The sequence below is a fragment of the Piliocolobus tephrosceles genome, chromosome 1, assembly GCF_002776525.5.
Source record: "Piliocolobus tephrosceles isolate RC106 chromosome 1, ASM277652v3, whole genome shotgun sequence".
Taxonomy (NCBI): Eukaryota; Metazoa; Chordata; class Mammalia; order Primates; family Cercopithecidae; genus Piliocolobus; species Piliocolobus tephrosceles.
The window spans coordinates 88,159,329-88,181,949 of NC_045434.1; the positions used below are offsets into that span (position 1 = coordinate 88,159,329).

General features: G+C 55.9%; 2 protein-coding genes across 15 annotated transcripts; both read left to right on the forward strand.

Moving 5' to 3' along the window:
• The first annotated feature begins 3,043 nt into the window (after positions 1–3,043).
• On the forward strand, positions 3,044–15,313 carry ADAMTSL4 (ADAMTS like 4). 14 transcript variants are annotated; one of them, XM_023213606.3, is made up of 20 exons: positions 3,044–3,593; positions 3,899–4,002; positions 6,559–6,716; positions 6,943–7,006; positions 7,304–7,358; positions 7,570–7,659; positions 7,832–8,528; positions 8,771–8,873; positions 9,836–9,972; positions 10,580–10,784; positions 11,039–11,211; positions 11,359–11,470; positions 11,571–11,756; positions 11,919–12,048; positions 12,367–12,571; positions 12,882–13,058; positions 13,373–13,576; positions 13,697–13,876; positions 14,156–14,300; positions 14,455–15,313. In XM_023213606.3, exons 7-20 carry the CDS (start codon positions 7,863–7,865, stop codon positions 14,589–14,591), a joined length of 2,760 nt encoding a protein of 919 aa, XP_023069374.2. In that variant the 5' UTR covers positions 3,044–3,593; positions 3,899–4,002; positions 6,559–6,716; positions 6,943–7,006; positions 7,304–7,358; positions 7,570–7,659; positions 7,832–7,862; the 3' UTR covers positions 14,592–15,313. The 14 variants fall into 14 exon arrangements, with proteins under 14 accessions (XP_023069374.2, XP_023069375.2, XP_023069365.2 ...); XM_023213607.3 differs by having other exon boundaries at positions 3,920–4,002; XM_023213608.2 differs by having other exon boundaries at positions 3,474–3,593; positions 3,850–4,002; positions 6,612–6,716.
• Positions 4,390–5,412, forward strand: LOC111543616. The gene is given in 5 exon segments (XM_023213612.2): positions 4,390–4,604; positions 4,606–4,715; positions 4,718–4,881; positions 4,884–5,090; positions 5,092–5,412. Coding segments are annotated over 5 exon segments (762 nt in total). The 3' UTR covers positions 5,158–5,412.
• Positions 15,314–22,621: the final 7,308 nt, after the last annotated feature.

Genomic DNA, 22,621 nt, shown 5'->3' on the forward strand with positions numbered 1-22,621 from the left:
GTGATCTCGGCTCACTGCAAGCTCTGCCTCCCAGGTTCACGCCATTCTCCTGCCTCAGCCTCCCGAGTAGCTGGGACTACAGGCGCCCGCCACCTCGCCCGGCTAGTTTTTTTGTATTTTTTAGTAGAGATGGGGTTTCACCGTGTTAGCCAGGATGATCTCAATCTCCTGACCTCGTGATCCGCCCGCCTCGGCCTCCCAAAGTGCTGGGATTATAGGCTTGAGCCACCGCGCCTGGCCTATTTTATTTTATTTTATTTTATTTTATTTTATTTGAATCAGTCTCACTCTGTCACCTAAGCTGGAGTGCAGTGGCATCATCTCAGCTCAATGCAACCTCCACCTGCTGGGTTCAAGCAATTCTCCCTGTCTCAGCCTCCGGAGTAGCTGGGATTATAGGCGCCCACCACCACACCCAGCTAATTTTTGTATTTTTAGTAGAGATGGGGGTTTCACCATGTTGGCCAGATTGGTCTTGAACTCCTGACCTCAGGTGATCTGCCCACCTTGCCCTCCCAAAGTGCTGGGATTGCAGGCATGAGCCACCGCACCCGGCCCAATTCTTACATTTTGAAAGCATTTTATGTTTTCATATCCATCATCTTCTTAGAGATAACATCTCCTTCAGCTGAGCCCAGTATTAACCTTCCCATGACCCCATTACCTGCAGTGTCTGTGCCTGATCAGACCCAACTCCTTGAGGCTAGAGACTGTCTTCTTGCTGCTTCCTCAACACCAAGTGCAAAAGGTGCCCAAGAAATGACAGGTAGGGGAACCAAAGACCTCCGATATTTTGTGAGGATGCACGACACTGTTGTTAGAGCTTCTATTTTTGTGTTTTAGTTTTTCAAGGGAAATTTTAAAATATCCAGGTTTTAAAATAGGTATTGACAAGTTATTAAAAAAAAAAAAAAAATACACCTTTAGGTTGGGCCCAGTGGCTCATGCATGTAATCCTGGCGCTTTAGGAGCCCAAGGAAGGAGGATTTCTTGAGCCCAGGACTTTGAAACTAGCCTGTCTTAAAAACAAAAAACAAACAAAAACCTTTCAAACACTGAGTAGACCCAACAAAACACAACGTGTCAGTAAATAGAAAGTAAAAATATAGCCGGGCGCAGTGGCTCACGTCTGTAATCCCAGCACTTTGGGAGAATGAGGCGGGAAGATCATGAGGTCAGGAGTTCGAGACCGGCCTGGCCAACACAGTGAAACCCCATCTCTACTAAAGATACAAAACATTAGTGGGGTGTGGTGGCTCGCGCCTGTGATCCCAGCTAGGCAGGAAGCTGAGGCAGGAGAATCGCTTGAACCCAGGAGGCAGAGGTTTCAGTGAGCAGAGATGGTGCCATTGCACTCCAGCCTGGGTGACAGGACAAGACTCTATCTCAAAAAAAAAAAAAAAAAAAAGTAAAAATATAAAAATAGCAGTGACCATTTATTATCTACTCTATGCCAGCCATTTTACGTATTTTATTTATGTATTTATTTTTTCAGAAAGGTCTCTCTCTGTCACAGGGGCTGGAGTGCAGTGGCACAGTCATAGTTCACTGCAGCCTCAAACTCCTGGGCTCAAGCGATCCTCCCCCCTTAGTCTCCTGAGGAGCTAGGACTATAGGCTTTCACCACCATGCCCAGCTTACATATATTATTTATTTTTAATAAATAATAGCCGGGCGTGGTGGCTCATGCCTGTAATCCCAGCACTTTGGGAGGCCAAAGCGGGAGGATCACTTGAGGTTGGGAGTTTGACACTAGCCTGACCAACATGGAGAAACCCCATTTCTACTAAAAAATATAAAATAACCCGGGTGTGGTGGTGCACGCCTCTAATACCAGCTACTCGGAAGGCTGAGGCAGGAGAATCACTTGAACCTGGGAGGGAGAGGTTGCAGTGAGCTGAGATCATGCGATTGCACTCCAGCCTGGGCAACAAGTGTGAAATTCCGTCTCAAAAAAAAAAAAAAAAGATAAAACTAATAGATGGATTACTCTTGTGGTTAAAAAATTCACAAAAATAACATAACACGGCTGGGCGCGGTGGCTCACGCCTGTAATCCCAGCACTTTGGGAGGCCAAGGCAGACGGATCACCTGAGGTCAGGAGTTCAAGGTCAGCCTGACCAAGATTGTGAAACCCTGTCTCTACTAAAAATACAAAAGAAAAGATCTTGTGGAAAAAAAATTCACCGGGCGTCTGTAATCCCAGCTACTCAGGAGGCTGAGGCAGGAGAATCGCTTGAATCCGGGAGGTGGAGGTTGCAGTGAGCCGAGATCGTGCCATTGCACTCCAGCCTGGGCGACAAGAATGAGACTCCGTCTCAATAATAATAATATTAATAACAAGAGGCCGGGCACGGTGGCTCACGCCTGTAATCCCAACACTTTGGGAGGCTGAGACGGGCGGATCACGAGGTCAGGAGATCGAGACCATCCTGGCTAATACGGTGAAACCCCGTCTCTACTAAAAACACAAAAAATTAGCAGGGCTTGGTGGTGGGCACCTGTAGTCCCAGCTAAGGGGGAGGCTGGGGCAGGAGAATGGCGTGAACCTGGGAGGCGGAGCTTGCAGTGAGTCAAGATCGAGCCTGGACGAAAGAGAGAGACTCCGTCTCGAATAATAATAACAAACATAACAGAGTATAAAGCAAAAGCCTTTTTCAGTCCTCCTCCAACCCTGAACTCCTCCCCAGATGTCACCAATACTACTGAGTTTGGGGTGCATTCTTCCATATATAAATGGATAAAGAGACATATCCAAGTCCATCCTATATATTAGATTAGTCCCATTTTGCAGATGAGCAAACTGCACCACACAGAGGTGGAAGTATTTGTGGAAGACCACACAGCCGGCAAGTGCTGGAGCTGAGATTCAAAACCAGATCACTCTGACTCAGAAGTCAGCACGGTGTCCTTCCGCTGAGTCCCGAGTGTAAAACCTTACTGAGGGAAAAACCCAAGCTCACAGAAGTCCCAGCAATCGGAACCACAGGGTTCACTGCCCAACACGGGAGAGGTAGGAGTGACTGAGCTTGCAGGTGAGGCTGCGTGGAGGAGAGAGCCTGGACCCACGCCGATCCGGGGCCGCGGGCACCTCCGTCCAGGGCGCCGCCCTCCCGGACCAGCGGCTCTCCCAGGCCGCCTAGCTCCAGGCGCCCCTGGAGGCCGCCCGCGTCGCGCCGCGCCGCGCTCGCACCGCTCACCCGAGCCACTCGGAGGCCCGGGCTGCTTAAGTCCCTAATCCCAGCCGGGCACGAGGACAGCGCTCGGGAGCGACCGCAGCCTCCGACCCCGGCTGGGCCCGCCAGGGTTTCTGCTCACGCAGCCGTCCGGGGGCGCCCGGCGCGCAGCCCCGGGTGGGTGGTCCTGGCGAGCGGGACTGCGAGGCCGACCGTCCCCTCCCCGGGACCGCCAAGGGGCGCGGGCTGGGGCGCGTGGCGGGCGGGGCGGGGGCGGGCGCGAGGGCGGAGTCGCGGCCGAGGCTGCGGTGTCCGGAGCACGGCTCAGGGGCCGCAGTGGCCGCCGCGGAGCGAGGCTGCCTGGAGAGAGCGTCCGGGCGCAGAAGGGTTAACGGGCCACCGGGGCGCGCAGAGCAGGTAGAGACCTCCCCGAGACCCCGGCCCCGGCCGCCCCTCTCCCGGGTCCCGTTAGACCGCCAGCCCCGCGCGCCCGCGTCGTCCCCTCTCCCTGCGCTGTGCGGTCGGTCGCGCCCCCGCCACGACCCCGGCCCCAGCTCCGGTGGCCTCGGACGATCTTCCAGCCCCTGGGGTCGAATTCCTGGGGAGGGGGTCTGATCCTGTGGAACTCTGGCCCCATCACCCGGGCGAGGAGTGAGCCAAAATTCCTCCTAAGTCACACAGTAAAGTTGGAAAACAGACCCACGACCTCCCCGCGCGGGCAGCGCCTCCTGCCTTCTCCCTAGGAGGGTGCTCTCGGACGGTGTGCCCCCCGCCCCCCTACTGCAACTCCTGGAGTTGGAGGACAGGGTCGCCGCGAGGGACGCAGGTGGGTGCCCTTGATCCAGTTCAGTCCGATGACAGAAGAGGTTGACAAAAAAGAAAGACACCTGTTGGGGTGGCCTGCCAGACCCAGGAGCGGAGGGCTCCATGAGGGCCAGGGAATTCGGACTCAGGACAGGGATTCTCCGTGGCTAGCCCAGAAACATAGGGTCGAGCCACTCTCCAGCAGGGAGACCGGGGGGTGAAGGAGTGAGCCCTGCGCAGGTCTCTGTTCCTTGGTCTTCACTGGGCAGTGTGGAGAGGTGTGGCCCGGAGGAGCCCACGTTTGTCCAGACCAAGGTCTATTCTGGCACCAACCTCTGACCTCTCCTTTCCTCGTCCTGAGCCGTGAACGACACCAAATGAGGGACATGGAAAGGGGTGAGAAGCACAAATGTGCGTGTGTTTCTGCAGAGGAGGGGGCATGGGCCCCTGCCGGGCTGCGCAGGGGAGGGTGGGGTGGGACTTTTCCAGAGAGGGAGCCAGGCCTGGCCCGGGCCCCGGGAGCTCACGTCACCCCCACCCCTCACTTCTCCAGGGAACTGCCAAAGCCAAACCCAGCTCGGGACGGGATTATGTGTACTGGGTAGACCCGTGGAGAGGGGCGGTGAGATCTGGGTGGCAGAGAGAAACAGAGGCAGAGAGGGCATGGAGAGGGGTTGGCGTCAGAGAAGGGGCTGGCAGTGACCATCACCCCCTTTCTTCTTCCCTCAGCTGGAGTAACAGAGTCAGGCAGAGGCTGAACACTTGGGTGGAACATGGGCCCTTCTCTGGAGACCCTGACCTCCCCCGTTCAGTCAGGGTGGAGTTGCTGACCTCAGTGGCCGGCCCAGCCAGGGGAATGAGTGGCCATCGGCAACCCCCTCCCCAACCCTAAACCGTGAGGCACGCCCGCTCTGGCTCAGCCACCCTGACCCCTCCCTCAAATTTTGAGCCCTAGGTCTCAGGGAGGGCAGTGGGGCTCAGTGTCTGCCCCCAGGCACATTCCTTCCCTTCTCTTGGTCATTTTCTGCCCCAGAGCTGGCCCACCTCAGCAATTCGAGGGCTCCCTGGATTCCTTTCCCGGGTGCCTTTCAGATCCAACAGAAACAGATTTTTTTTTTTCCTGGAAAGCAGACCTAAGAGTGGGATGAGGAGCAGGGGTGGGAAGGCCTCTAAGTGAGAAGGGGGCAAGGAGAGTCAGGCTTTGTGGCTGGAGAGGGTTCCAAGCCTCACCTCTCCAGTGTTCAAAGCTGAACTTCAGATGGACTTCCTGGCTCTTCAGAATGAGAGACCTGTGGCTGGGGCATGAGGCAGCCCTGGCTGCACCTCTCCTTCCCGCTTCCCCAGCTGGTAGAGCCACACAGGAAACAAGCCCTCACTGAACCAATGCCAGATGCTGACACCCAGAGTGGGTGTTACATTGCCGGCTTCTTCTCTAGAGATTTTTTTTTTTTTTTTTTTTTTTTGAGACGGAGTCTTGCTCTGTCGCCCAGGCTGGAGTGCAGTGGCTGGATCTCAGCTCACTGCAAGCTCTGCCTCCCGGGTTTACGCCATTCTCCTGCCTCAGCCTCCCGAGCAGCTGGGGCTACAGGCGCCTGCCACCACGCCCGGCTAGTTTTTTGTATTTTTTAGTAGAGATGGGGTTTCACCGTGTTAGCCAGGATGGTCTCGATCTCCTGACCTCGTGATCCGCCCGTCTCGGCCTCCCAAAGTGCTGGGATTACAGGCTTGAGCCACCGTTCTCTAGAGATTAAACAGTCAACCCATTTAGCTTATCCCTTGGCCAAAAGTGTGTGAGATGTGCCTGGATGTTCTGGCACATCTCTTCCACAGAAGGGAAGAGAAAGCCGGTAGGCAAGTAGGACAGAGAGATGGCTGGGGAAGGTCTGCTTTCTGGAAGACCCAAGGACAGGGCTTCTGGTGGGTCCTCAGAAAGAGTGGTGCATCCTCAGTGGAGCCTTCCTCCTCTACTTTCTAGGCACCTCTGGGAGGGCAGGAGTGGGAGCAGATGACAACCATTTTAGAAGGAGCCCTCTGGCTGGGTGCGGTGGCTCACACTTGCTATCCCAGCACTTTGGGAGGCCAAGGCAGGAGAAGCGCTTGAGGCCAGGAGTTCGAGATCAGCCTGTGCAATTTAGCTGGATCCCGTCTCCACCAAAAAATACAAAAATGAGCTGGGTGTGGTGGTGCACGCATGTAGTCCCACCTACTCAGGAGGCTGAGGAGGAAGGAGAGCCTGTGAGTTTGAGGCTACAATGAGCTTTGGTGGCACCATTGCACTCCAGCCTGGATGAGAGTGAGATCTCCATCTCAAAAAAAAAAAAAAAAAAAAAAAAAAGCCGTTTGTATGTGCCTGAGCCGGCCTAGAAACAGTCTCTAGGTAGGATTTGGGGAGGAGCTAAGAAGCCCCTACAGGGCCCAGGGGTGGGGACTGAGCCTTAGTTGGAAGGCTGAGGTCAGCCCCTGACCATGTAGCCTCTACAGATGGACAAGGCAGTGATCCTCCCTGCTCCCACCCTGAGGATCCTAAAGGGGTGGGCCAGTCTCACCACCTCCTCCACTCTCTGATCTATCCTCCCAGCCCCAAGCTCTCTGGACACTGGAGAGGTAACCACCAGGCTTCTGTCCCTGCAGAGAGCACCCTCCACGCCCAGATGCCTGCGTAGTTTTTGTGACCAGTCCGCTCCTCCCTTGCCCTGGGGCAGTAGAGGGGGGAATGATGGAGAACTGGGCAGGCAGGTGAGAGAAGGGGCCCTGGGTGGGTGGGAACGGGGGTTGCTGGGACGGCTTCGTGTCTGGAAGTGAGGGAAGGAGGACCACTGGGAGGGGCAGGGGAAGTGATGAGTAACTTCTGCTTTCTGAGAAGTTGGTAGTCAGGATATGGGGAACCTGGGGGCGGAGGGTGGTGTTGCAACACCCCCTCTGGCTCCAGTCTGACGTCCCTCCCCTGGCCTTTGGTTTGCAGGCCCTGGCTGTATCTGCTGCTGCTGCTGCTTCTGTCCCTCCCTCAGCTCTGCCTGGATCAGGAGGTGAGCTTTGGACAAGTGAGCAGCTGCAGCCTGCCTGCCACCCTTTCATCTCCCCCTGGGCTCCCACCCCATCTCTCCAGGCCACGCCTCCTTTCCCCACAGCCCATCCACCTCCCCTGCCAACTCCACAGTTACTTGCCTCACAGCACCAAGAGGCTGAGGTGTAGTTCTCCCTCTGCTGCTGAATGTGACCTTGGACTAGTAGCGACTCCGTGAGCCCCAGCGTTGGTCTAGATGGACGCTCTCGACAGTTCCCTCTAATCCTTCCAATTCTGTCTGACCTTTTTCTCTATATAGGTGTTGTCCGGACACTCTCTTCAGACACCTACAGAGGAGGGCCAGGGCCTCGAAGGTGTCTGGGGACCTTGGGTCCAGTGGGCCTCTTGCTCCCAGCCCTGCGGGGTGGGGGTGCAGCGCAGGAGCCGGACATGTCAGCTCCCTACAGTGCAGCTCCGCCCGAGTCTGCCCCTCCCTCCCCGGCCCCCAAGACATCCAGAAGCCCTCCTCCCCCGGGGCCAGGGTCCCAGACCCCAGACTTCTCCAGAAACCCTCCCCTTGTACAGGACACAGTCTCGGGGAAGGGGTGGCCCACTTCGAGGTCCTGCTTCCCACCTAGGGAGAGAGGAGACCCAGGAGATTCAAGCGGCCAGGAGGTGAGAGGCCTGGGTGGAAGAGGTGGGCCTTGGGCAAGGTGGGGGCTTAGCAAGAAGGAAAGGGGAGCACGGGTGACTTTGGAGGGCTTGTCTTTGGTGCCAGGAAGTAAACTGGGGAAACAGGGTCAGAGGTGGTCAGAGCTGTGCCCCCACATCTGAAACACCTTCTCAGGTCCCGGCTTCGAGACCCCATCAAGCCAGGAATGTTCGGTTATGGGAGAGTGCCCTTTGCATTGCCACTGCACCGGAACCGCAGGCACCCTCGGAGGCCACCCAGATCTGAGCTGTCCCTGATATCTTCTAGAGGGGAAGAGCCCATTCCATCCCCTACTCCAAGAGCAGAGCCATTCTCCACAAACGGCAGCCCCCAAACTGAGCTCCCTCCCACAGAACTGTCTGTCCACACCCCATCCCCCCAAGCAGAACCTCTAAGCCCTGAAACTGCTCAGACAGAGGTGGCTACCAGAACCAGGCCTGCCCCCCCACAGCACCACCCCAGAGCCCAGGCCTCTGGCACAGAGCCCCCCTCACCCACACACTCCTTAGGAGAAGGTGGCTTCTTCCGTGCATCCCCTCAGCCACGAAGGCCAAGTTCCCAGGGATGGGCCAGTCCCCAGGTAGCAGGGAGACGCCCTGATCCTTTCCCTTCAGTCCCTCGGGGCCGAGGCCAGCAGGGCCAGGGGCCTTGGGGAATGGGGGGGACTCCTCACGGGCACCGCCTGGAGCCTGACCCTCAGCACCCGGACAGCTGGCTGCCCCTGCTGAGCAACGGCCCCCATGCCAGCTCCCTCTGGAGCCTCTTTGCTCCCAGTAGCCCTATCCCAAGGTGTTCTGGGGAGAGTGAGCAGCTGAGAGCCTGCAGCCAAGCGGTGAGTCTCCTCAGGTCTCCCCTCCCAACCCCGACCTCCAGTGTGGCCTCCCCGCCCTGAAGCTGGGCCCTCAGCTTCTTCTCGGCACCTGAGGGAGAAGGGCCTTGGCATCTGACCACCTCAGGGCAGGGGTCTTGGAGCTCTTCCGCTGACCTGATCCTCCCGCCTGCGCCCCAGGTTCAGCCCTGACCTTACCCTCATTTTGCTCCCCAGCTCTGACTCCTTTGTACCCCTCACCGCAGCCCTGCCCCCGCGAGCAGCCAGACCCCCGGGCCCTGCAGTGCGCGGCCTTTAACTCCCAGGAATTCATGGGCCAGCTGTACCAGTGGGAGCCCTTCACCGAAGGTGAGGTTTCTTGCCCACCCCTGGGCAGTGATGACTTGGAATTGGGGATGAAGGGGAGAGGAGACACCTGTTTACTCCCAGCCCTGAATGACTTCCAGCCCCTCTGCTTCCCCTGCGCCATGCCTTCTTTCTTCTCCCTGGGGCTGGGTCAGGAGACAGCACAGGTGGCGAGTGGTCTGCAGAGGGGTCGGGGTAGGAGGAGGAGGTGCGGGAGACACGCTTTGTCTGGACTCCTCTGGGAAGGCCATCACTGGGGGTCGGGTGGCTGTGGCACAAGAGGGCTACGGTGGGAGAGATCCTATCCAGCCGTGACAGCTGGGTGGAGGTGTGCCACGTATCCTGGGCACTATCGTATCGGTTGCTCCCAGGTTACCATCTGCTTCATTTTAGGCCTGTGTTGACACCAAGACAAGCACTCAAGAGCTCTGAACACACAGAATCATGGGCGTCAGGGATTGCTCTTCTCTCGGTTCAGAGTCCCCTTGATGGTCTCAGTGACCTCGACTGACCTGACCACCTTCCTTTTTTTTTTTTTTTTTTTTTTTTGGGACAGGGTTTCCCTCTGTCACCCCGGCTGGAGTGCAGATCTCAGCTCACTGCAACCTCTGCCTCCTGGGTTCAAGCAATTCTCCTGCCTCAGCCTCCCAAGTAGCGGGGACTACAGGCATGTGCCACCACGCCCGGTTAATTTTTGTATTTGTAGTAGAGACGGGGTTTCACCATATTGGTCAGGCTGGTCTTGAACTCCTGACCTAATGATCTACCCGCCTCGGCCTCCCAAAGTGCTGGGATTATAGGCATGAGTCACTGTGCCCGGCCCTGACCACCTTCTCAGCTTGTGCTGTTGTCACATTTCCTTCATCCACAGTGACCTGGGCAACCTCAAGGTGTCCCCCCAGGGCCTCTCTCAGCTAACCTCCCACCAGGGAGCCCACTAACCACCCTTCTACCCTGTCCCTTAGTCCAGGGCTCCCAGCGCTGTGAACTGAACTGCCGGCCCCGTGGCTTCCGCTTCTATGTCCGTCACACTGAAAAGGTCCAGGATGGGACCCTATGTCAGCCTGGAGCCCCTGACATCTGTGTGGCTGGACGCTGTCTGGTGAGGGAAGACGGGGTGTGTGTGCATGCACACACACACACGCATATGCGCGCAGACACACACACGCCCCCGTACACATACACATGTACACACACATATGCATCAACATACGCACACATGCAAGCATGTACACACACGTATGCACACAGACACACATGCATATGCACACACGGACACAGACACATGTATGCATACACATGTGCACTCATGCATGAACACATGCACATATGCATATGCACACACACATGCACACGCATATGCGCGCACACACCCGTACACATACACATGTAGACATATGCATGAACACATGCACACATGCACACACACGTATTTGCAGAGTCTCATTAATTAATTCAACAACAAAACACCATACTGAGATAACCAAGGGAGAATTCTAACCTGCCAAGCTGGGCTGAGCAGAGCCTGAAGGATCTGATCGGGCACCTGTCCGTGTCCCTGGGTCTGACTGGGGACGGTGGGGCTGCTTTTGTGCTCTCACTTGTAGCACAAAAAGCAGGGTAGTGAGCAGAGGCTCCCGAGGGGACTGGGGTGGGGTTGAGGTGGTGTCTGGCATTCTGTGGCCGCTGCCTCACCTCACTCTCTCCAGAGCCCCGGCTGTGATGGGATCCTTGGCTCTGGCAGGCGTCCTGATGGCTGTGGAGTCTGTGGGGGTGATGATTCTACCTGTCGCCTTGTTTCGGGGAACCTCACTGACCGAGGGGGCCCCCTGGGCTATCAGAAGATCTTGTGGATTCCAGCGGGAGCCTCACAGCTCCAGATTGCCCAGCTCCGGCCTAGCTCCAACTACCTGGGTGAGCACCCAGCTGCCTCCCCTTCCACTTCCATCTCTGTTCAGCCCTCCATACCCCCACTCAGTGCAGTGAGCAAGCCAAACAGGGGGAAGTCCGGGGTCTGGTCCCTCCCCTTGTGGAAGGAGTGAGGAAGCTGAGAGGGCTTCGGGGGATCTTAGGTTCTGGTGGGAGCTTCTATAGGCTGAGGACACGGTGTGGGAGGAGGAAAGTATTATCACCCTGGAATTTCCCGATCTCTCACCTCTGACCTGCAGCACTTCGTGGCCCTGGGGGCCGGTCCATCATCAATGGGAACTGGGCTGTGGATCCCCCTGGGTCCTACAGGGCCGGCGGGACCGTCTTTCAATATAACCGTCCTCCCAGGGAGGAGGGCAAAGGGGAGAGTCTGTCGGCTGAAGGCCCCACCACCCAGCCTGTGGATGTCTATGTGAGCCTGGGGCCAGGGGCAGCTGGATGCTGGGGAGGGAGGCTGTTCCCTCTAAGGGCAGAGCTGTGGTTGTCAAGATGGGAGATAGAGCTGGTGGCATCCCCCTCTGGCCACCCCCAAACATTCATTATCTTCTCTTCTCCCCAGATGATCTTTCAGGAGGAAAACCCAGGCGTATTTTATCAGTATGTCATCTCTTCATCTCCTCCAATCCTTGAGAACCCCACCCCAGAGCCCGCTGTCCCCCAGCTTCAGCCGGGTAAGACTCTGACCCCTGCACTTGGAAGGAGGAGGGAGAAGCTGCAGGGGTGGCTCCGGGGCAGTGGGGTGGCATCTGATTTGCCTGCTCCCCTGCACAGAGATTCTGAGGGTAGAGCCCCCACTCGCTCCGGCGCCCCGCCCAGCCCGGACCCCAGGCACTCTCCAGCGCCAGGTGCGGATCCCCCAGATGCCCGCCCCGCCCCATCCCAGGACACCCCTGGGGTCTCCAGCTGCGTACTGGAAACGAGTGGGACACTCCGCATGCTCAGCGTCCTGCGGGAAAGGTGAGACATCGCACCTTGGACCGGCACCTCAGTCCAAGTCCCCCAACTGACACTCCTGATCCTGCATCCGGGATAGTGGGGCCACGCCCACCCTGCATCCGGGACACCACTGAGCTTGGGCTCCAGCCTCCTGCCTCCCTGGCTGCCTTCTCACCCACTCAGGTGTCTGGCGCCCCATTTTCCTCTGCATCTCCCGTGAGTCGGGAGAGGAACTGGATGAACGCAGCTGTGCCGCGGGTGCCAGGCCCCCAGCCTCTCCTGAACCCTGCCACGGCGCCCCGTGCCCCCCATAGTGAGTATGGCCCACGGGGAGGGTTAGGGTACTGGAAACACAGCAGTTGCCCCCAGAATCTTACCTGAACTCTGCACTCAACGCGACATCTCCTGGCTGCAGAGAGACAACAGTAGATTAGAAAGGCGGACACTCGGTAGGCAGCAAGAAAGCCATGGCAGGCTGAGAGCCCTCCAGGAACCCAGACTCCAAACGCCAAATGTGCCCACTCTCCTCTGAGGCCCCCATGTCCAATGTGTCTTCCATCTCCCCTGCCGTGGCAGCCCCACATACCTCATCTGTGTCTCCATCTCTTCCCTGCCCTGCTGGTGGCTGCAGCTGGGAGGCTGGTGAGTGGACATCCTGCAGCCGCTCCTGTGGCCCTGGCACCCAGCACCGCCAGCTGCAATGCCGGCAGGAGTTTGGGGGGGGTGGCTCCTCGGTGCCCCCGGAGCGCTGTGGACATCTCCCCCGGCCCAACATCACCCAGTCTTGCCAGCTGCGCCTCTGTGGCCATTGGGAAGTTGGCTCTCCTTGGAGCCAGGTGAGTGCGCCCGGGCAAGGAGGTGCCGGGGAGGGGAATGGGCACCGGTGAACAAGAGCAGCGGTTTTTCAACTTCTTTTTCATCAGCAGAAACTACAAACAGGGTTTCATATGGACCCCCAATATAGAAGTCAGATAAGGGACTGAATCAGGGATTGGGGGCCCGGGGCCCTAGGGCTCAGCCTCCTCCTCAGCCCATGAAACCATGTGACTGCTGGGCTGGGGATCGAAGGCAGAGCCTGGTTCTGAAGCCCTAGAGCTGGAGGCTGGCTGAGAAGCCCAGCTCCCTGGATTCCCCTCGCCCCCTCAGTGCTCCGTGCGGTGCGGCCGGGGCCAGAGAAGCCGGCAGGTTCGCTGTGTTGGGAACAATGGTGATGAAGTGAGCGAGCAGGAGTGTGCTTCAGGCCCCCCGCAGCCCCCCAGCAGAGAGGCCTGTGACATGGGGCCCTGTACTACCGCCTGGTTCCACAGTGACTGGAATTCCAAGGTGAGCCCCAAACCCCCAGCCATGTCCTGCATCCTGGGTGACCATGCCCAGGACACCTCAGCCTTTCCAGCACAGCTCAATAAACTTGTATTGATCAAAGTGCCTGCTATATGCTTGACACTGGGAACTCAGAGGTAAGTGAGAACAACTTCCATGAGGGGCCCAGTTAGGATTCTCCGTCCAGGCCTGGTACCTGGGGACGTTCCCTACCGCCCAGGATTCGGACCCAGGATGCATCCCTCCCTGCCCCCTCTCCTGTCCCTTTTGCCAGTCACCAGCAGGCCCCTCACGCAGGCCGCTCTCCTCCTTCACAGTGCTCAGCCGAGTGTGGGACGGGAATCCAGCGGCGCTCTGTTGTCTGCCTTGGGAGTGGGGCAGCCCTCGGGCCAGGCCAGGGAGAAGCAGGAGCAGGAACTGGGCAGAGCTGTCCACCAGGAAGCCGGCCCCCTGACATGCGTGCCTGCAGCCTGGGGCCCTGTGAGAGGACTTGGCGCTGGTACACAGGGCCCTGGGGTGAGGTGAGCTGAGCGCCTGCTGAGGGCAGGAAGGGGGTGCCAGTCCCAGTGGGATTCCTTGTGGGTACTTGGGGCACTCTCTGTCCTCCCTCCCCTCATCACCCTGCCCTCCCCCTACACTAGTGTTCCTCCGAATGTGGCTCCGGCACACAGCGTAGAGACATCATCTGTGTCTCCAAACTGGGGACGGAATTCAACGTGACTTCTCCAAGCAACTGTTCTCACCTCCCCAGGCCCCCTGCCCTGCATCCCTGTCAAGGGCAGGCCTGCCAGGACCGATGGTTTTCCACACCCTGGAGCCCGGTGAGTGCCTGGCTGCCCTGCCCTGCTCAGCCTGGGCCCCCAGGGGAGGTCCTTTCGCTGTACCCCCTCTAGGTCTCTCTGTGCCCCAGAATAAGCCCAGCCAAGCATTACCACTGTCCTACTTCTTATAGACTTGGAGGACAGATGGGCCTCCCCCACTTGGGATTTCACAATGTCCTAGGAGGGTCCACCACCTTTTGGGGAGAGAGGTGGCAGCCTGGGGTTAAGGAGGATCCCAGGCCTGGCAAAGGTCTGATATGATGGCCGGGGTTGCCCCAGTGTTCTCGCTCCTGTCAAGGGGGAACGCAGACACGGGAGGTCCAGTGCCTGAGCGCCAACCAGACCCTCAGCACCCGATGCCCTCCTCAACTGCGGCCCTCCAGGAAGCGCCCCTGTAACAGCCAACCCTGCAGCCAGCGCCCTGGTAAAGAGCCCCCTCTCCCCAATCCCCAATAGCGTGGATTAGCTGAAGTATGGGAGGAGATGAGAAAGGACCAGTGGGAATGGGCAGCACACCCATTCCCAGACAGGTGGGTCCTGGTGACTGTCTTGTGCCCACTGGCCTCCTCTGTCCCTAGATGATCAATGCAAGGACAGCTCTCCACATTGCCCCCTGGTGGTACAGGCCCGGCTCTGCGTCTACCCCTACTACACAGCCACCTGCTGCCGCTCTTGCGCACATGTCCTGGAGCGGTCTCCCCAGGATCCCTCCTGAAAGGGGTCTGGGGCACCCTCATGGTTTTCTATGCCACCATCGGTCACCCATTGATCAGCCCACTCTGAACCCCCTGGCTCTCCAGCCTGTCCCAGTCTCAGCAGGGATGTCCTCCAGGTGACAGAGGGTGGCAAGGTGACAGACAGAAAGTGACTTTCAGGGCTATGGTTGGGCCCATGTGGCGGTGTGATGGGTGTGTGCACATATGCCTCAGGTGTGCTTTTGGGACTGCATGGATGTGAGTGTGCTCAAATGTGTATCATTTTTCAAAAGGAAGTTACACAGACTGAGAAGGACAAGACCTGTTTCCCTGAGATTTTCCTAGGTGGAGAGGAAAGCAAGTCTGCAGTTCCTTGCTAGTTTGAGCTACTTAGAGTGTGGTCTCCCCACCAACTCCAGTTTTGTGGCCTAAGCCTCATTTCTCATGTTCAGGCCTCATATCTTCTAAGCCGCCTTATGTCTCTGACCCCTTCTCATTTGCCTAGTATCTCTACCCCTGCTTCCCTAATTAGCTAGGGCTGGGGTCAGCCACTCTCAATCCTGCCTTACCCAGGAAGGCAGGAGAGAGACTGCCTCTTCAGAGCAAGGCCCAGCTGGGCAGAATGAAAAAGCGAAATGTGAGCATGAGACGCCCCCAGCCCCTAGCCCCACTCCCTGCCTCCTGAAATGGTTCCCCACCCAGAACTAATTTATTTTTTATTAAAGATGGTCATGACAAATGAGAAGCGGGCTCTTCCTTGTCGGCTACGGGCCCCTCAGCAGTGTGAAGGCAGAAGGTAGGGTGCACAGGGGAACAGCATTAGAGCCCACGAGGAGAGTTTGGGCCAGAGGATCCCTGCCAGCCCCAGGCCCTGCAGGCTGGTCATGGGCCACTAGAGGTCACCAGTTCTCCCAGTTGAGGTGTGGTGTGGCCCGCTGGGCTCCAGAGCTGAGGGAAGGGCGGCGCGGCCGCGCTCTTTTTTGGGCCGAGTCTCTCTGGGAAGTCTCCCGGAATCTGCGCCTTTCCTCTGGGGCGTGAGCGAAGGGCAATTGGCTTGTCGAAGCTCTTTTTTCCTGTTTCCTTTCTCTAGCCCTGCCTTCTGTCCCCCTTTATGCCGTACGCGTTTGCCTACGCTCTGGGACTTCTCCTGGGGTGGGGAAAGGGCAGGGATTCCTGCCTCGAGCCCTTCCCCTGGAGAAGGAGGAGCCCGGCCCGGCTCCGGTTCCCTGGGCGGGGCTGAGGGAGGAGCGGCGCAGCACTGGATGTCCTGCCAAAGCCACATTCCTCAGAGATGGCTCAGCCTGGCCGCCTCCTTCTTCCTCCCACTCGCTTCTCCCAAGGTGGAGAACTTGCTAGAGGCGACCTGAGAGGGGCAGGCCTTTGCCATCACATCCCCTCCCAGACCTCTGCCGTTCGGAGGCTGGGGCCAAGTCTCTCCTGGAAGCCGGGCTGCCTGGGAGGGGCGGTGCCACAGGAGCGCCCCCGCTTGCGGCTCCACAAGCCCAGCTGAGCACGGCGGGGAATACGGGGCCTGCGGAAACAGTGAACTCAGTGGCTGCTGTTTTCTGAGCACCTGGACCCTGCTGGGGACGACAGAGTTGCCCGAGGCGGCAGGATCTCCCCACACTGGCGGCCCCCTGCACATCTTCCTGTTGCTTTGGAACTCGGGCTTTCTCTGGGTTGAAAGTGGCTGAGAAGGAAGAATTTGGACACCTTAAGAGGAGAGCGAGTGGGGAAGGAGGCAAAAGGGAATGGAGAAGGAAGACAAAACTGACGTCAGCCCAGGGCAGGCAGCGAGGAAAGGGGGCCACAAGGGAAGCCTAGTTCCAACGTCTCCGCTGAGCCTAAAGAGGCGTCAGCAGGGAATCACAGATGTGGGGGCCAGGGAAATGGGACCCGAGCCCGCCCAGTAGGTATAGAAGGCCGAAGGCAGAGTCCTGAGACCCAGGGAGGGGTGGGGTGGAGGCTGGGGCCCTCCCAGCGATTCCTGGAAGCCCGGAGCTGGGCGGCGCCGGCTCAGCTGACTTCCCCGAAGCTCCCCTCCCTCTGCTCAGGGCTGTTGCTGGGCAGGTTTGGCGTTTGCCCTGAGCCTGAGAACCAATCGCAGGTGGAGGTGCGGTCGCAGCCCCTCGCAGGGCTCCCCGGTTTCAGCACCCCCTTTCTCTTTCTGCCCGCCCCTGAGCTCCCTCTCGGCCTCCAGCCTCTGACCTCTCAGGAGGTGGGCTCTTATCTGGGGGTCTGCCCCCCTTCCCCTCTTATTTTAGAGCTAGGACTCAGTGCAGCCCCTAAGGATTCCTTCCTCTGGTCACTGACGTAATTATGGGGTCAATGTGGAAGTTCTCAGGAAGGGGAACTTGACCCAAGCAACCCCTTTTCCTGGCCCCGTAGAGGGGAGTAGTGTGGCCAGACACCGCTGACCTCTGAAACCCTCTGGAGGGACTGGGGAGAGCAGAAGCTGCAGCCTGAGGGCCGAGGAATGTGGGGCGGGCCCCTGGGTTTGGTGCACTGGTGGGAATTTAGGGAAGGACTCAGAGGAACTGGACCCCTGAGAAGTGAGATGTGGGTGGGGTAGTGATAGGAACAAACTTGATATGCACAAGAGAGATCAAGCATGCAAAAGGCCTGCAAATTGTTGAGGATGCCTCCTTTCTGAGGGTGTGCTGGGGGAGGGGGTTGTGGTTTGAGTATCAGTGACACTAGGGGTGATCTGTGCTCTCACGAGTTCAGCTGGGTCAGGATTCCTCTCCCCTCCCCCTCCCAGCTTCCCCAGGGTAAATACCCACCCAATTTAAGTTGCAGCTTTTGGACTAAATTTAGCTCCTGGACTTCCCCAACCCCCAGGCCTCCCTGTAAGCAGGTGCTCACAGCTGCAGCTGGGTCTGGTGGAGAGTCTGAACCTTCTCCTCACCTCCACTCATCCAGGTTCCACCCTTCTGGTAACTAGGAATGAAGCAGAGCACAGGACCCAGTGGCTGGCCCAGGGCATAAGTGTCTCAGCCTTAAGCCACCTTCTCCCAGGAAACCTGTAAGAGAAGAGCTCTGGTGGGAGGCTCTAGATGGACATGGAGGGTGGTGGGATAGAGAGAGAACAAGATGCTAGGAGAGCCTCCCTCCAGATTCTCTCCAGCCAGACCCTCTCTCATTCCTTGCTCTCCCCTTGTCCCCAGGTTTACAAATAAAAACTTCATGTTAGCATCCTCCCCACCAGAGTAAACTGACCCAGGAAGCTCTCTGCTCTCTTTGAACCATGGAGAATCATGCTATGGTAGAAATTATGGTTTGGGGAGGTATGTGTTTCAAGTAGAGGTGGTTTATTTGCCACAGGTAGGTGATGAAGAGGTGTCAACTTTAAAGGGCAGAGACACCGTCTAAAGGAAGTAGAAAGCCTCAGGAAAGTACCTAAGTCTAAGTCTGTCAACAAGAGACAGAAAAAGTTTGGGTTAACCTCAAAGTAGCCAGCATAAACCCTCAATCTGACTTTTGGGCTCCTTGACCTAGGAGACTGGGAAAACTCCAGAAGAGGGTGTTTCAGGGCTGAGTCTGAAGGAAGAAAGGATTTGAGGGAGGAATGTAAAAGATTAATCCAAAACAAGGTATGCACGAGATATGGCAGTCAGATGCCAGGGAGCCATCAGCTCTGCCAGCTGAAGGGGAGGTACAGAGTTGGCTGGAAGGTGGCCAGAGCGGAGCATTTCTCCTGTGGGCACTGGAGAACTGTGCTGAGAGGCCTGGGAAGAGCCCCGGGCTGTGGGAGGAAGGCTAGGTTGGGTCGGCATGTTTGTGTGCTGTGCTCTTCTGAGCCTTACCTGAATCTCTTGAGGTAGCTCCACTGAATTTTGAGTGAAGAGTAAAAGAAACTGGGGGAAAGAGGGTAGGATTATAAAAAAAAAGGAGCAGACTGTATCCCTGGGATCCCTAGGCCAAAAGGCCCTCCCCTTGATGGACAGGCAGAGATCATCTCCCATGGAACAAGGTCACCCTTCCTCTCTCCCATCGCTACATTCCTCTCCTCCTTACTGTTGACTATTGGTTGCCTGCCTCTTTCATCACAAAATGAGACTCCTCTTTAGCTCTAGTAGAGGGTTGGGCAAACTTTTTCTCTACAGGAGTAGATGATAAATATGTTATGCTTTGCAGGCCCTATCATCTCTGTTGCAGCTTCTGTACTGTAGCAGCACAAAGCAGCCATAGATGATAAATAAACAAATGGGCGTAGCTGTGTTCCAATCAGACTTGTGACACTAAAGTTTTACATTTTTTTTTTTTTTTTGAGACAGGATCTTGCTTTGTTGCCCAGGGTAGAGTGTGGGGGTGGGGCGCAATCATAGCTCACGACAGCTTTGACCTCCAGGGCTCAAGCCACCCATCCTCCTGCTTCAGCCTCCCGAGTAGCTGGGACCACAGGTGCAGGTCACCACACCCAGCTAATTAAAAACAAATTTTTTTTTGTAGAGACAGGGTCTCATTGTGTTGCCCAGGCTGGTCCTGAACTACTGGGCTCCAGCAGTTCTCTCACCTCAGTCTCCCAAAGTGCTGGAATTACAGGCATGAGCCACTGTGCCTGGCCCATTTTTTTCAATCATTTAAAAATACCAAAATGATTCTTAGCTTGTGGGCCATACAAAAACAGGCGCAGGGCAAATTTGGCAGGGAGGTGGTTTCTGACCCTGGGGATTTTTCCTAACTGGTGACTCCTGCTCTGCCTAGCCATAGAAAGTCCTGTTTATGTCTCTTCCGGGCCTCAAAATACAGCTGTAGAACCTTTTAATTCAACATACTGTACTGATGCCTGGTTCTTAATTGCTTCTCCTAGGGCATTTAAGGATTTGAAAACAGTTGGCCGGGCGCGGTGGCTCAAGCCTGTAATCCCAGCACTTTGGGAGGCCGAGACGGGCGGATCACTAGGTCAGGAGATTGAGACCATCCTGGCTAACACGGTGAAACCCCGTCTCTACTAAAAATACAAAAACTAGCCAGGCGAGGTGGCGGGCGCCTGTGGTCTCAGCTACTCGGGAGGCTGAGGCAGGAGAATGGCGTAAACCCAGGAGGCGGAGCTTGCAGTGAGCTGAGATCCGGCCACTGCACTCCAGTCTGGGCGACAGAGCAAGACTCCGCCTCAAAAAAAAAAAAAAAAGAAAAGAAAACAGTTAATAGAGTAAACCCTTAAGGGACAGTCCTGAAACTCCTTCTGTTTGTATAGTGCTTTAAGGTAAAAGCACAAAGCACATATATCAATAAACTCTCTTTAAATCTTTGCAGTAATAAGATAGCTGACAGTATTGTTAAGTCCTGTTTATAGGGGAGAAAATTGAGGCTTCCGATCTAGTTTCTTCACTTTTTTTTTTTTTTAGGCAGAGTTTTGCTTTTGTTGCCCAGGCAGCAGTGCAATGGCGTAATCTCAGCTTACTGCAACCTCCACCTCCTGGGTTCAAGCGATTCTCCTGACTCAGCCCCCCAAGTAGCTGGGACTACAGGCACGCGCTACCACGTGTAGCTAATGTATTTTTAATAGAGACGGGGTTTCACCATGTTGGTCAGTGTGGTCTCGAACTCCTGACCTCAGGTGATCCACCTGACTCAGCCTCCCAAAGTGTTGGGATTACAGGCACCACGCCTGACCAAAATCACTTTTAAAAATGTATTTTTGGCTAGACACGGTGGCTCACGCCTGTAATCCCAGCACTTTGAGAGGCCACGGCAGGGGGATCACCTAAGTCCAGGAGTTGAAGACCGTGCTGGGCAACTTAGTGAGACCCTGTTTCTATTTATGTAAAAATAAAATAATTTTTAAAAATTATACATATAGAGATTTATTATTTATTTATTTATTTATTTATTTATTTAATTTTTTTTTTGAGACAGAGTCTTGCTCTGTCACCCAGGCTGGAGTGCTGTGGCCAGATCTCAGCTCACTGCAAGCTCCGCCTCCCTGCTTCAGCCTCCCAAGTAGCTGGGACTACAGGCACCCGCCACCTCGCCCGGCTAGTTTTTTGTATTTTTTTAGTAGAGACGGAGTTTCACCGTGTGACCCAGGATGGTCTCGATCTCCTGACCTTGTGATCCGCCCGTCTCAGCCTCCCAAAGTGCTGGGATTACAGGCTTGAGCCACTGCGCCCAGCCTATTTATTTTTGAGATGGAGTCTCGCTCTATTGCTCAGGCTTGAGTGCAGTGGTGCGATCTCGGCTCACTGCAAGCTCGGCCTCCTGGGTTCACGCCATTCTCCTGCCTCAGCCTCCACCTGGGACTACAGGCGCCCACCACCACGCCTGGGTAATTTTTTTTTTTTGTATTTTTAGTAGAGACGGGGTTTCACTGTGTTAGCTGGGATGGTCTCGATCTCCTGACCTTGTGATCTGCCCGCCTCAGCCTCCCAGATCTCCTGAACTTGTGATCTGCCCGCCTCAGCCTTCCAAAGTGCTGGGATTACAGGCGTGAGCCACCACGCCCAGCCTAAAAATTCCATATATATTTTTAAGAGAGAGGGTCTCACTATGTTGCCTAGGCTGGGCTTGAACTCCTAGGCTCAAGCAATCCTCCTGCCTCAGCTTCTTGAATAGCTGGGTCTATGGGGTGCCTGGCTTCCTTCTTTTCTTTTCTTTCTTTCTTTTTTTTTTTTTTTTTGAGACAAGGTCTTTCTGTGTCATCCAGGCTGAAATGCAGTGGTACAATCACAGCTCACTGCAGCCTCAACTTCCTGGGCTCGAGTGATCCTCCTGCTTCAGTCTCCCTAGTAGCTAAGACTACTGGCCATGAGCCTTCTTTTTTTTTTTTTTTGAGATGGAGTCTCGCTCTGTTGCCCAGGCTGGAGTGCAGTGGCCGGATCTCAGCTCACTGCAAGCTCCGCCTCCCGGGTTTACGCCATTCTCCTGCCTCAGCCTCCCGAGTAGCTGGGACTACAGGCGCCCGTCACCGTGCCCGGCTAGTTTTTTGTATTTTTTAGTAGAGACAGGGTTTCACCGTGTTAGCCAGGATGGTCTCGATCTCCTGACCTCGTGATCCGCCCGTCTCGGCCTCCCAAAGTGCTGGGATTACAGGCTTGAGCCACTGCCCCGGCCATGAGCCTTCTATTACTCAGTTTCATTCACACAGTGCATCTTGTTATCAAAATAATTTTGGCCTCAATGATCCAAACCTTCAATAGTTGATTTTTTTTTTTTTTTTCTTTGAGACAGAGTCTCACTTGGTCACCTAGGCTGGAGTGCAGCGGTGCAATTTTGGCTCACTGCAACCTCCTGGCTTCAAGCGATTCCCCTGCCTCAGCCTCCTGAGTAGCTGGGACTACAGGCACACACCACCATGCCCGGCTAATTTTTGTATTTTTAATAGAGAAGGGGTTTTGCCATGTTGGCCAGGCTGGTCTTGAGCTCCTGGCCTCAAGTGATCTGCCCGCCTTGGCCTCCCAAAGTGCTGGGATTACAGGCGTGAGCCACTGTGCACAGCCCAAACCTTGGATAGTTTTAAGTGTTTTTGCTGGTTTTTTTTTTCCAAATATCTTTCAGGACTTTTCAGCTAAAATTCTGTTTAAACTTTTTCAAACTTTCAAAAAATTAAAAATGCTTTCAAATTCATGATAGTTGTGTGTCATGTATACCCAATCCAGACTTATTTAGACCAAAGAGCCTTTTTTTCCCTACCAGTGTTTTCCAATTTTTATCTTAAGAGGCAGGGTCTTGCTATGCTGCCCATGCTGGAGGGTGGTGGCTCTTCACAGCTGCAGTTCTACTACTGAGGAGCGCAGGAGTTCTGACCAGCTCTATTCCCAACCTGGGCAGGTTCACCCCTCCTTAGGCAACCTGGTGGTCCCCCACTCCCAGGAAGTCACCATGTTGATGCAGAACTTCGCGTGAACACCAGATCAACACAGCACACTACAGCCCTGAACTCCGGGGCTCAAGTGATTCTTCTGCCTTAGCTTCTAGATTATCTGGGACTACAGGCGCATGCAACTGCGCCTGGCCAATTTTCCTGGGTCCAGGAAATGACAGTGTTCCTGGTCTTTGTTGGTAAGGTACACTGTCTTACAAACATAGGCTTATGTATAATGGTAAG

Bases quoted from the DNA above. Each gene is read 5' to 3' on its own strand.
- ADAMTSL4 (XM_023213597.3), top strand. From the start codon at position 6,694: ATGATGGAGAACTGGGCAGGCAG. The intron at 11,212-11,358 runs GTGAGCCTGGGG...TCTTCTCCCCAG, and splicing joins CCCAGCCTGTGGATGTCTAT to ATGATCTTTCAGGAGGAAAA. The intron at 13,877-14,155 runs GTGAGTGCCTGG...GGGTTGCCCCAG, and splicing joins TTTCCACACCCTGGAGCCCG to TGTTCTCGCTCCTGTCAAGG.